General features: G+C 39.7%; 2 protein-coding genes across 3 annotated transcripts; both read right to left on the minus strand.

Annotated features, from left to right (window-relative positions):
• Nucleotides 1-550: 550 nt before the first annotated feature.
• LOC117335769 lies at nt 551-8,921 on the minus strand. 2 transcript variants are annotated; one of them, XM_033895950.1, is made up of 4 exons: nt 8,474-8,917; nt 2,384-2,500; nt 1,961-1,981; nt 551-1,026 (listed from the first exon to the last, which is right to left on the minus strand). In XM_033895950.1, the coding sequence occupies exons 1-4, from the start codon at nt 8,688-8,690 to the stop codon at nt 761-763; spliced, it is 621 nt and encodes a 206-aa protein (XP_033751841.1). In that variant the 5' UTR covers nt 8,691-8,917; the 3' UTR covers nt 551-760. The 2 variants fall into 2 exon arrangements, with proteins under 2 accessions (XP_033751841.1, XP_033751840.1); XM_033895949.1 differs by lacking the exon at nt 1,961-1,981 and having other exon boundaries at nt 2,363-2,500; nt 8,474-8,921.
• Nucleotides 8,922-10,323: 1,402 nt separating this feature from the next.
• Nucleotides 10,324-12,821, minus strand: LOC117335770. Its single transcript, XM_033895951.1, has 4 exons — nt 12,739-12,821; nt 12,090-12,245; nt 11,043-11,140; nt 10,324-10,674 (listed from the first exon to the last, which is right to left on the minus strand). The coding sequence occupies exons 1-4, from the start codon at nt 12,758-12,760 to the stop codon at nt 10,606-10,608; spliced, it is 345 nt and encodes a 114-aa protein (XP_033751842.1). The 5' UTR covers nt 12,761-12,821; the 3' UTR covers nt 10,324-10,605.
• Nucleotides 12,822-13,446: the final 625 nt, after the last annotated feature.

Below are 13,446 nucleotides of genomic sequence, written 5' to 3' on the forward strand. Positions count from 1 at the left end.
CTGTCAGTGTTTTAGGGGACAGATTGTCTCACTATCCAGTCACTGTTTTAGGGGACAGATTGTCTCACTATTCTGTCAGTGTTTTAGGGGACAGATTGTATCACTATTCAGTCAGTGTTTTAGGGGACATATTGTCTCACTATCCAGTCAGTGTTTTAGGGGACAGATTGTCTCACTGTCCAGTCAGTGTTTTAAGGGACAAATTGTCTCACTATTCTGTCAGTGTTTTAGGGGACAGATTGTCTCACTATTCTGTCAGTGTTTTAGGAGACAGATTGTCTCACTATTCAGTCAGTGTTTTAGGGGACAGATTGTCTCACTATTCAGTCAGTGTTTTAGGGGACAGATTGTCTCACCATTCAGTCAGTGTTTTAGGGGACAGATTGTCTCACTGTCCAGTCAGTGTTTATGGGACAGATTGTCCCACTATTCAGTCAGTGTTTTAGGGGACAGATCGTCCCGTTACCAAGCTGTTGTTTAAAAAGTTATTTGTTCAGACCCCTGGTTAACAATAGATATATATTATGTAGGTAACTGTCCCAACAATATATGCCACGTATACAGTGATATTTTATTGGTTTATGACGTTTCCGCGTTAGTATTGATATAGACTTACGCACCTTGTTTACATTTACTGTGGTAATTAAAAATGTTGACGTTTTGACAGAATGGTTGATTTTAATTGTCCGTCTTTGTAGCTTTATTTATCTCTGATAAATTTGAAAAGTTAAACACTTTAGAGAAATTCTCATTTCTGTACCTAGGACACGAGAGCTATATCGCCTTGAATCTTCTTAGTGGAGTTACCGCCCTTATGTTCCGGTGCGTTGTCCAGTTTCATAAGCGTTACGATGGCGACGATCATGCTGGGAATGCCCGAGAAGATGAAGAAGAAGATGACTACTGGGTTGTAGCAAATGTTTTGGCTTTTTGTGGTCAGGACTGACGCCCGTACCGTATCCCAGGCATTGGAGATCACGTGGAACTCTCCAACCAATACCATCGACATCAAAAACGTAATGCATCCTGTAAGGAAAGAAAACAAATCATTACCATGTTACCATACTTCATGATCACTTGATCATACATTGATCTGTAACAAATAGATTTTCATTTTTTCCAAAAATAAGTTTTATTATCTTTACTTTACATTAAAACAAAATGTTAACAAACGTCTGGAGTATGTATTTAGTGTAATAAGTGAACGAATGGCTGGAGTATATATTTAGTTTAATGAATTTTCACAAATATATATATATATATATTTTCATTTCAAAACATTTTATTCAATCAAGCATTTACATACAATATTTCATAGTAGAGATAGATTTAGATTTAAAATGGATTGGACAACAGGCTAAGCCTATACAGGTCCTTTCCGTATTTTCACAAATATCTGGGTATGTATTTAGTTTAATGAATTTTCACAAATATCTGGGTATATATTTAGTTTAATAAATGCTGACACATAGCTGTTGTTTATATTTAATTTTGGAAAGGTTTGGAGCATGTATTTAGTTTTATACATTTAGTTTAACAGATGTTAACACATAGCTGCAGTATATGTTTAGTTTTATAAATGCTTGCCCCTTGGTGCTCCCTCGGATATTAATTTTTTTTGGCGGTTTAATGAGACATTTTCTTCATCTTGGTATTTAACCAAGTAAGCGTTAATATGAATTGGTAGAGAAAAGATTGTCTCCATTATGTTTGTAACAATTTTGTAATCACGGCTTATATTATGGATGAGACAAGCAGTTAATCTAACGGTAAGCGTAAATATATACGTCGTTTACATACACAATAGTCATAGTTCACGTATCACAGTTGTCTTCAGGATTAAGTAAGGATGCTGGATATACAGAACCCACACACTTACTATAGAAGATAGAAAACACACCTGTGATGTAGATTAACAGTTTATGTCGTTTCCACAGAAATACAGAACCCACACACTTACCATTGAAGATAGAAAATACACCAGTGATGTAGATAAATAGTTTGTTTCGTTTCCACAGATATACAGAACCCACACACTTACCATTGAAGAAAGAAAACACATCAGTGATGTAGATAAACAGTTTGTTCCGTTTCCACAGATATACAGAACCCACACACTTACCATTGAAGACCACAGATATACAGAACCCACACACTTACCATTGAAGAAAGAAAACACACCAGTGATGTAGATAAACAGTTTGTTCCGTTTCCACAGATATACAGAACCCACACACTTACCATTGAAGACCACAGATATACAGAACCCACACACTTACCATTGAAGATAGAAAACACTCCGCGGTGATGTAGATAAACAGTTTGTTTCGTTTCCACAGATATACAGAACCCACACACTTACCATTGAAGATAGAAAATACACCAGTGATGTAGATAAGCAGTTTGTTTCGTTTCCACAGATATACAGCCGTAGACAGCAAGGCACAAATTGTCAGGAACAGACTCAGAATTCCGGCAAAACGGGTAAAAATCAGGAAACCTGGCAATATAAACAAAATGTTATCAACCATGGACATTGTGAAGAACGGAGTTTATAGCATTTGTTAAAAACAAAATGGTGTCTGGTTTTCAGCCATTGGCAGAGTGAAGAACGCAGTTTATAGCATATGATAAAGAGTTGCTTAACTCTAAATTAAAGTTTCCCCTTCGTTAAAATTGAAATCCCCTCTTTGTATAACATGAACAAATCTAGCCCCCCCCCCCCCCCCAAAAAAAATATCTATGCACTTAGGGAAGGTCCAAATACACAAAAACTGTAACCGATTCTCAAGTCCCTGTGTCGCCGACCTGTGACAGGCGACGCTCATAATCTATTTATGAAAAAAATACATCTGAATCAAATAATTAATTCATCAATCCATATATTAACTAGCTGTGAAAAAAACTTAGATTTCAGGTACCGTTAATCTTAAAATGACAGCGGGAGAACATTTGGACACGAACACAGCTTTGAATACCGCAACCGGACGTTATCAACACGACTTAAACAATTTGCTGCCAATCCTCTCAATCCATCATCAGATTTGTTCTGTTACGTATTGTTAACTATCGAACTATAATGACTTAATAGTACTCGAGTGAACTGTCGAATGGAACTTTAATTATTCATGCAATTTCATAAAATGTAATCCCATATGAGTGTCTGTAGTTCAGCACGTAAACTGTACATAAGGACAAAACAAGCAAACGGACCCACATTGTTGGAGATATTTCTATTTACATATGACAGAATGATATAATCATGCTAAACGGGATATATTGTGTAGTTTTATTGGCTTATAGTATAGTTGCCAACTTTCGGAAAAAAAACAACAAAAAACAAAAAAACGTGGGACTGGGAATTGAGAAAAAGTTTTGAAAATTGCACGCTTCAGAAAAGTATATTTGACAATCATACCTAGTACATTTAAATGTTCATGTCAATTTCTTTCATCTGGTTGCCCCCAATAGAATTATAGAATCGTGAACAATGAAGAAGTTTTACTAATCGATAACATGTATAACACATGTTGATTAGCAGTTAATGTTGTCTACCCTAGGGGCCACAATGGGTTACCTTAGGGGCCACAATGGGTTACACTTGGGGCCACAGTGGTTTACACTAGGAGCCACAATGGTATACACTAGAGGCCACAATGGGTTACACTAGGGGCCACAATGGGTTACCCTAGGGTCCACTATGGGTTACACTTGGGGCCACAGTGGGTTACCCTAGGGGGCACAATGGGTTACCTTAGGGGCCACAATGGGTTCGCTTGGGGCCACAGTGGTTTACACTAGGGGCTACAATGTGTTACCCTAGGGGGCACAATGGGTTACACTAGGGGGCACAATGGGTTACACTAGGGGCCACAATGGGTTACACTAGGGGCCACAATGGGTTACACTAGGGACCACAATTGGTTACACTAGGGACCACAATGGGTTACACTAGGGGCCACAATGGGTTACACTAGGGGCCACAATGGGTTACACTAGGGGACACAATGGGTTACACTAGGGGGCACAATGGGTTACACTAGGGGACACAATGGGTTACACTAGGGGACACAATGGGTTACACTAGGGGGCACAATGGGTTACACTAGGGGACACAATGGGTTACACTAGGGGACACAATGGGTTACGCTAGGGGACACAATGGGTTACACTAGGGGACACAATGGGTTACGCTAGGGGACACAATGGGTTACACTAGGGGGCACAATGGGTTACACTAGGGGACACAATGGGTTACACTAGGGGCCACAATGGGTTACGCTAGGGGACACAATGGGTTACGCTAGGGGACAACAATGGGTTACACTAGGGGCCACAATGGGTTACACTAGGGGGCACAATGGGTTACACTAGGGGGCACAATGGGTTACACTAGGGGGCACAATGGGTTACGCTAGGGGACACAATGGGTTACGCTAGGGGACACAATGGGTTACACTAGGGACAACAATGGTATACACTAGAGGCCACAATGGGTTACACTAGGGGCCAGAATGGGTTACACTAGAGGCCACAATGGGTTACACTAGGGGCCACAATGGTATACACTAGAGGCCACAATGGTATACACTAGATGCCCCAATGGGTTACACTAGAGGCCACAATGGGTTACACTAAGGACAACAATGGGTATACACTAGAGGCCACAATGGGTTACACTAGGGGCCACAATGGTATACACTAGAGGCCACAATGGGTTACCCTAGGGGCCACAATAGGTTACCCTAGAGGCCACAATGGGTTACACTAGGGGCCACAATGGTATACACTAGGGGCCACAATGGGTTACACTAGGGACAACAATGGGTTACACTAGGGGCCACAATGGGTAACACTAGGGGCCACAATGGGTAACACTAGAGGCCACAATGGGTTACACTAGGGGCCACAATGGGTTACACTAGAGGCCACAATGGGTTACACTAGGGGCCACAATGGTATACACTAGAGGCCACAATGGGTTACACTAGGGATCACAATGGGTTACACAAGGGACAACAATGGGTTACACTAGGGACAACAATGGGTTATCCTAGGGACAACAATGGTATACACTAGAGGCCACAATGAGTTACACTAGGGGACACAATGGGTTACACTAGGGGCCACAATGGGTTACACTAGAGGCCACAATGGGTTACACTAGGGGCCACAATGGGTTACACTAGAGGCCACAATGGGTTACACTAGAGGCCACAATGGGTTACACTAGGGACAACAATGGGTTACACTAGGGGGCACAATGGTTTACACTAGAGGCCACAATGAGTTACACTAGGGGCCACAATGGGTTACACTAGAGGCCACAATGGTATACACTAGAGGCCACAATGGGTTACACTAGGGGCCACAATGGGTTACACTAGGGATAAAAATGGTATACACTAGGGGCCACAATGGGTTACACTAGAGGCCACAATGGGTTACCTTAGGGGCCACAATGGGTTACACTTGGGGCCACAGTGGGTTACCCTAGAGGCCACAATGGGTTCTGATGGAAGTTCGTTAAGAGTAAGTATTTAGTATAGAAGGAACATGTCTTGTGCAAACTATAATGGGGAAAAGAATCATATTTATTTGGACTTACTTTTAATATTGTGATTAAAAAGAATAGAAAAGAAATACAAATAGAGTGTTCAATTCATTCAAGCAGTCCCTCAGTAGTGTATCTTTGTCGCAAAACTTATTTGGGGAAAAATCGCTTTTAACTCCGGATCGTTTAAAGAAATGTAAGTTCAGACTGGTGACTAGAATCAGTATGATCACATGGGATGATGGATACTGTTACTGAACTTAGTCAGTCCACATTCGAATGGAGGGGAACTTGATTGGGTTGAACTCTATTACAGATGTACATACATGTATGTACACAGCCAAAAAAAAAGTAAGCTACATGACTATAGGAGGTTGAGGAGGTTGGAGCCAAGCAACCTTGATTCCTTTTGCCTTGTGGTAATATGTATGCTGAGAGAGCGAGAGGTCTTAATTTCGAGCCTAAACACCTTGACAACATGGCCTTGGCTGGTATTGCTTGACTATATGACCTTGACTAGTATAGCTTGACAACATGACACTGGCTGGTATAGCTTGGCAACATGACCTTGTCTGGTATAGCTTGACAACATTATCTTGACTGGTATAGCTTGACAACATGACTTTGACTGGTATAGCTTGACAACATGACCTTGACTGGTATAGCTTGACAACATGACCTTGGCTGGTATAGCTTGACAACATGACCTTGACTGGTATAGCTTGACAACATTATCTTGACTGGTATAGCTTGACAACATGACTTTGACTGGTATAGCTTGACAACATGACCTTGACTGGTATAGCTTGACAACATGACCTTGACTGGTATAGCTTGACAACATAACCTTGACTGGTATAGCTTGACAACATGACTTTGACTGGTATAGCTTGACAACATGACCTTGACTGGTATAGCTTGACAACATGACCTTGACTGGTATAGCTTGACAACATGACCTTGACTGGTATAGCTTGACAACATGACCTTGACTGGTATAGCTTGACAGCATAACCTTGACTGGTATAGCTTGACAACATGACCTTGACTGGTATAGCTTGACAACATGACCTTGACTGGTATAGCTTGACAATATGACCTTGTGTCTGGTATAGCTTGACAACATGACATTGGCTGGTATAGCTTGACAAAATGACCTTGGCTGGTAGAAGGGTGAAAGTTTGTGCGCGTCAGTTAGGAATATTTATGTAATGTATAACTTTGTTTTGGGATGCGTTCCCTACTTAATTAAATATAAAACTTTATTTCACTCTTCTGATTTTCCTTTACAATCAAGGTTCTACATGAGAATCATGACTCAGTCATGGAACCATTTGAGGGTTTAGTGCTGATGTAGCACTTATATAGTCACTGTGACTGTCTGGTCATCTTTTCTTGATATTGGATGACACAACTAGGTCAAGTCAAGGTCAAAGTAATAATTAGGCCAATTTTAACTATACAAGGACGAAGGCGTACCAGGATTTGTTTTATCAACACATCAACTATAGCTAACTTAAATATTACTACATGGAATCATAGACCTGATTGGAGACGAATGGAAACTGAGGAACCTGATGGAGAGTTGCTGTTTATTTATTATTTTATTGGGTATTATACCCCTATATATATTGTGACAGTCTGCACGCTACCATATTAAGAGGTCTGAGATTGGGTCCGGGCCACTTTGGCGTCACAATAGCGTCAATACCCCCTCTAGACTCCTGTCTGACTCTCAAGACACCTGTGATGTCATCACTACTGACGAAGCTGTCATTAATACTCCCTCTAGACACCTGTCTTACTCTCAAGACACCTGTGATGTCATCACTACTGACGAAGCTGTCATCAATACACCACGTAGACACCTTTATTATAAAACTGTGTTTTTTCCGTTTTCTTGATTAGTCGAATCCTAACTTTCTCACTTGGCTCAAACATTATATCAACCCTAAATCTCTGGTTGATATGATCATCATCACGAGCTCGTACCAAATATAGTAATAAAGGACTTCCCCACATTCCGTGACGTCGATATTAGAAAACCAACAAATCGGCGCGCTTCTAGAATGGCGGTCTGATGACATTCGCTGACAAGATGGCAGCCAACGATTAACAAATACAAATGACAACAATATTTTGATGCTTTCTATAGGGGAAAGGGAGCTAACTGAGACTCTGATTTAGATAAACTGTTGTTTAAATTTAATGCCGAAGCTAAGAACAGTAGGAATGATTCACTTTACAAATGAAAGTTATTGTTTTTGTTACGGACGATCAATTAGTCCTTTATCCTCCATACTGACATACATGTACATAGTTATTGTTTTTGTTACGACGATCAATTAGTCCTTTATCCTACATACTGACATACATATTTTTCACGGCCCGGAATTCAAAGCGACAAATAGTCTTAAACCAAGATTTTTTTACAGCGTCATATCTCAAAAGGTACTTCTATCTGAATCTTCGTTATTGATAAATTACATATTCATTTAGGCTTGTTGAGATTATCATACGGTGTATTAATATTATGAATTGATTTTAAATACATGAGTTTATCTTTATTTTGTAATTCTAATCATCATCATTCCCTGCTATCGATCATCCACGTTCTTTTTATTTGTATGACTAATAATTTCAAACGTAAAGATCTTTGTCATATGTTAAAACAATTAACAGCCTGTTTTCCGGTGTGTGTGATGATTTATCAACCTGAGAAAGTGACATTTTCCGAGGCCAAATTCACCAGAAAACAGGTTGATAATTTTTATTAATCGTCGTCTTGACACCTATCATTACTCTCTAGACACATTGCATCACTGTATTGACATGTCAACCTCCAGATGCCCGATGTTATGTCTAATTTAGATAATCAAATAAATGTATGTAAACACCATATTGACAAAATATATCTACCAGAGCTGTCCCCGTCGGTCAGCTGACATATTCCGTTGGTACATTCCACTCTTTCCCACAGACCGTAATTCTGAAGAGTTTCTGGTGAATGAGTTTCTGATGGAAAGCAACTTGACCACCAGATATTCAGGAAGAGTCCAAGGATGGTAAAGAGAACGGCAACGAATTCCAGAGGCAGCATCGCCTTGTGTTTGACAAAATCGAGCTTCACATACATATTGAATTTGCTGGTTAACGTCGACGATGTTCAGCCTTGCTTTAGACGTTAATTGTTGAACAGACTATTTACGTGTAATCTTAAAGTTTACAGTGTGGATCAACACGATAGTGTGGTGATTATGAAGTAGAATTAAACAGAAATTATCAAATAACAAGTGACTGAAAATCTTACTTCCTGGAATTAAGTCCATTGGCCAGGATTAACGAAGACTAGCATGTACTTCCGGTGTGTGTGTAAGTGCTACTTCCGGCCAGACCAATGGTTTGTACTGATATACGCTAGGGAAGTAGTTAAGTACGTGTAAACACACACATACAGTAATGACAATACTATACAGAATGTATAATACATCATGATAAAATATGTATGTGTAACATGGAGTTACGGGGAGGACTCGTCCGTCCATACGAGTTACGGGGAGGATTCGTCCGTCCATACGAGTTACGGGGAGGACTCGTCCGTCCATACAAGTTACTGTGAAGATTCGTCCGTCTACACGAGTTACTGAGAGGACTCGTCCGTCCGTACGAGTTACGGGGAGGACTCGTCCGTCTACACGAGTTACTGAGAGGGTTCGTCCGTCCATACGAGTTACGGGGAGGATTCGTCTGTCCATACGAGTTACTGAAAGGGTTCGTCCGTCCATACGAGTTACTGTGAAGATTCGTCCGTCTACACGAGTTACTGAGATGATTCGTCCGTCCATACGAGTTACTGTGAAGATTCGTCCGTCTACACGAGTTACTGAGAGGATTCGTCCGTCCATACGAGTTACGGGGAGGACTCGTCCGTCCATACGAGTTACGGGGAGGATTTGTCTGTCCATACGAGTTACTGTGAAGATTCGTCCGTCCATACGAGTTACGGGGAGGACTCGTCCGTCCATACGAGTTACGGGGAGGATTCGTCCGTCCATACGGGTTACGGGGAGGGTTCGTCTGTCCATACGAGTTACGGGGAGTGTTCGTCCGTCCATACGAGTTACGAGAAGGACTCATCCGTTCATACGAGTTATGGGGAGGACTCGTCCGTCCATACGAGTGTCATATCATTGTGGGTACATGTACATAAAAAATTGTCGCGCGGTTGACTACAGGGAATTTAAGATTTTTATTCTGATTAAAATATAGTACAGGGTAGTAATTGTTGTCTATTTTCTAAGATGATTGGAAATTAATAGTAAATTTTGTAAAAATTTTGATAAGTAAACGACATCGCTGCCTCAGTCAGGCCGTTGCGTTGTGAGCAGCCTATTGGTTTTTGTTGTTTCTACATGATGGTTGTACATTAGAGAAAGACAGTTCAGTGTTTGTTTATGTTGTTCATGGAAGGGGATACATCCTATTGAAATACAAGGTCATGAGTTGACGGTAAAGGTAATTGTTGAAAAATGTTTGAATCATACAATTTGTCTTGCAATTTCATTTCCTACTTTTGATATTGATAAATATGCCTAGTCATATGATAATTAAATATGAGAGGATCTTGATCGCGTACGTTGTTTGAGTACCAAGGTCAAGGTCAATGTGAATGTGATTAACATTGTCCTTACTTAGTCTCTTGCTGTTTCACATCCATTTGACTTATTTTGATCCGACTCCTAAGGATATGTATAAAATCAAAAAAAATCCACGATTACGTCACACTTTAATTTGACCTTTTCCCTAAGTTAATGAGTCAGTTCTGATATTTAAATAAAATTTTCTTTATCCTGATCCAAACAACGTACATGTACACTACCTATATTTAAACATTCACTAATTGTCAGTTGGAAAAACACCTCAGCAATCCTGACTTTTCTGTGGCGGGAGATTATAAACTTTCCATGAATATTGTGTTGATATACATTGTACTTTTGAATTTTACAATGTTCACAAATATTTGTGACGTTCATGGCCGATTAAGTATGACGTCATTGTCTATCCAGGAGATCGGTTGGAAGATACCACGGTCTGACTGGGGTCGGGGAACCACGATATACCTGTAAAGGTGAAATGACGGTGTTAAATGTTTAACGGTACAATACTGACACCTAGACGACATACTGTGACTAAATGACGTAACGTGAGAATTTTGAATACTCATTTTTCAACTCGTTAAACTGGCGAAATTTTTGAACAATTAATTGTCTAGTTTGTTATGGATATCGCTATGTAAATCACCCTAAAGTATATCCAGAAATTGTCCACTTGCCTTTTGCTTGTTGATCTATCTAATTCATTTATGATAGTGTTTCCTTCCACGAAAAAATGAAAACATGTCTGATGAATCAAATTATTGATTTTGAATGGATAAAGGGGACACTCATCTAGAATCCTATCACCGTTATATAGAGCCCCGATAACATACCTGACCATGCTGTGGACATGATGGAGGGATGTCGAACGCCGAAGATGGGACGAAACCTCCAGTGATATTCTCGTAAATTCCAAACGACAACATGTAATCTAAAACGACAACATGTAATCTAAAACCACAACTTGTAATATAAAACGACAACATGCATGTTATCTAAAATGACAACGACAACATGTAATGTAAAACGACAACGTGAAATCTAAAACGACAACTTGTAATATAAAACGACAACATGTAATCTAAAACGACAACTTGTAATATAAAACGACAACATGTAATCTAAAACGACAACTTGTAATATAAAACGGCAACATGTTATCTAAAATGACGACAACATGTAATATAAAACGACAACATGTAATCTAAAACGACAACTTGTAATATAAAACGACAACATGAAATCTAAAACGACAACTTGTTATATAAAACGACATGTAATCTAAAACCACAACATGTAATATAAAATGACAACATGTTATCTAAAATGACAACGACAACAGTGATATTCTCGTAAATTCCAAACGACAACATGTAATCTAAAACGACAACTTGTGATATAAAACGGCAACATGTTATCTAAAACGACAATGACAACATGTAATATAAAACGACAACGTGAAATCTAAAATGACAACAAGTAATCTAAAACGACAATATGTTATCTTAAACGATCACTGAATATACTAAGAGAGGTTTGTGACCTTAAGACCCCGTACGTACCTGGACCAGGTATACTAAGAGAGGTTTGTGGCCTTAAGGACCCGTACGTACCTGGACCACGGAGTATACTAAGAGAGGTTTGTGGCCTTAAGGACCCGTACGTACCTGGACCAGGTATACTAAGAGAGGTTTGTGGCCTAAAGACCTCGCACGTACCTTGACCACGGGTTATACAAAGAGAGGTTTGTGGCCTTAAGGAGCCGTACGTACCTTGGCCACTGAGTTTACTAAGGGAGGTTTGTGGCCTTAAGACCCCTTACGTACCTGGACCACTGAGTATACTAAGAGAGGTTTGTGGCCTTAAGGACCCGTACGTACCTGGACCACTGAGAATACTAAGAGAGGTTTCGGTTACAAGCAGGCAATCCTCCTGGGAGACGGTAGACCGGATGTTCCCGCCATCGCTAGACTCTTTGTACCATACGTGGACAGGAAGCTTGTAAATAGTGTGGGACCCAAATGAAGAAGCGCCATCTGGAGGAATAACATGACGGAAGGTGTTTTATAGCGATATACAATTCGATTCATTAAAGTAATAATTCTGGAAAGATATGCCAATCTCGCTCATACGTACAAAGTCAAGAAACCCCGTAGTGGAAAACCAGATCCATGATTCTATACAAAATTATCATATGGTATTTTATCTTGATAATGAAATGATGAAGTATTAATCATATTGTCCAATAGTATCTGAGCGAAAATGGGAAAGGTAAAAACAATGTTAGCCACCATACATATTACATACCCCAGAGGTAACGGAAAACAATCACCGTTCAGAGTTACATAATGTGTTTCTCGTCCGGTCAGAGGTACATAATGTGTTTCTCGTCCGGTCAGAGCTACATAATCTGTTTCTCGTCCGTTCAGAGTTACATAATCTGTTTCTCGTCCGTTCAAAGGTCTATTTCTTGTCAGTGGTAAGGGAACATTTAAACAGATTGAGATAAGCCACTTTAGTAAATCTCACCCAGGAAACACGGAGAAGGCATGGCATCTGTAACCTTATGACGTGTACAAACTTTATCGACAATCCTCCACTCTAGGCCCTGCAATGTAAGTATATATATATATATATATTTAGGATTAAAAAGAACAATCATTAGCATATATATTCAAACAATGTTTTGAGGAATAACATGCTTTTAATTGTATTCGGTGATAACATGATTGTCCATGTGACAGATTTATTGTTATATGTTTTTGTTATTGTTTTGTTTTTTTGGTTTTCCTTCAGTGTGTTTATGTTTCCTAGCACTCTGTGGTGTACCAAAGTAAACGAATAGGATAGACGCTATTACCGTCCATTTTAATTGATAATACTATAAAACAAATGTATGTAAAGCAAAAAACGCACGAAACTTAATTTAACCTTGAAAAAATGTGAATTTCTTTGGCTTAAAATCGTTGGTAATATCATCGGTACGACAAAAAGTAGAATGAAACTCGGCACGCATTCGTGTGAAGTAGAATTGCTCCAATAGCTGCGCGTGCGCACCTTCTAATATCCGGCAACAGATCCATATCATATTTGACTAATGTGTTGTTGACAATGCTCGCTCTCTACCATAAATAGGCCTAGGCGATTCTAAATCTCTATTGTCAGACAGACTTTCTGATGATACCAGTTTTCAAACAATATGACGTTTAAACTCACAGCCTTATAATATTTACAACA

The sequence above is a fragment of the Pecten maximus genome, chromosome 10, assembly GCF_902652985.1.
Source record: "Pecten maximus chromosome 10, xPecMax1.1, whole genome shotgun sequence".
NCBI lineage: Eukaryota > Metazoa > Mollusca > Bivalvia > Pectinida > Pectinidae > Pecten > Pecten maximus.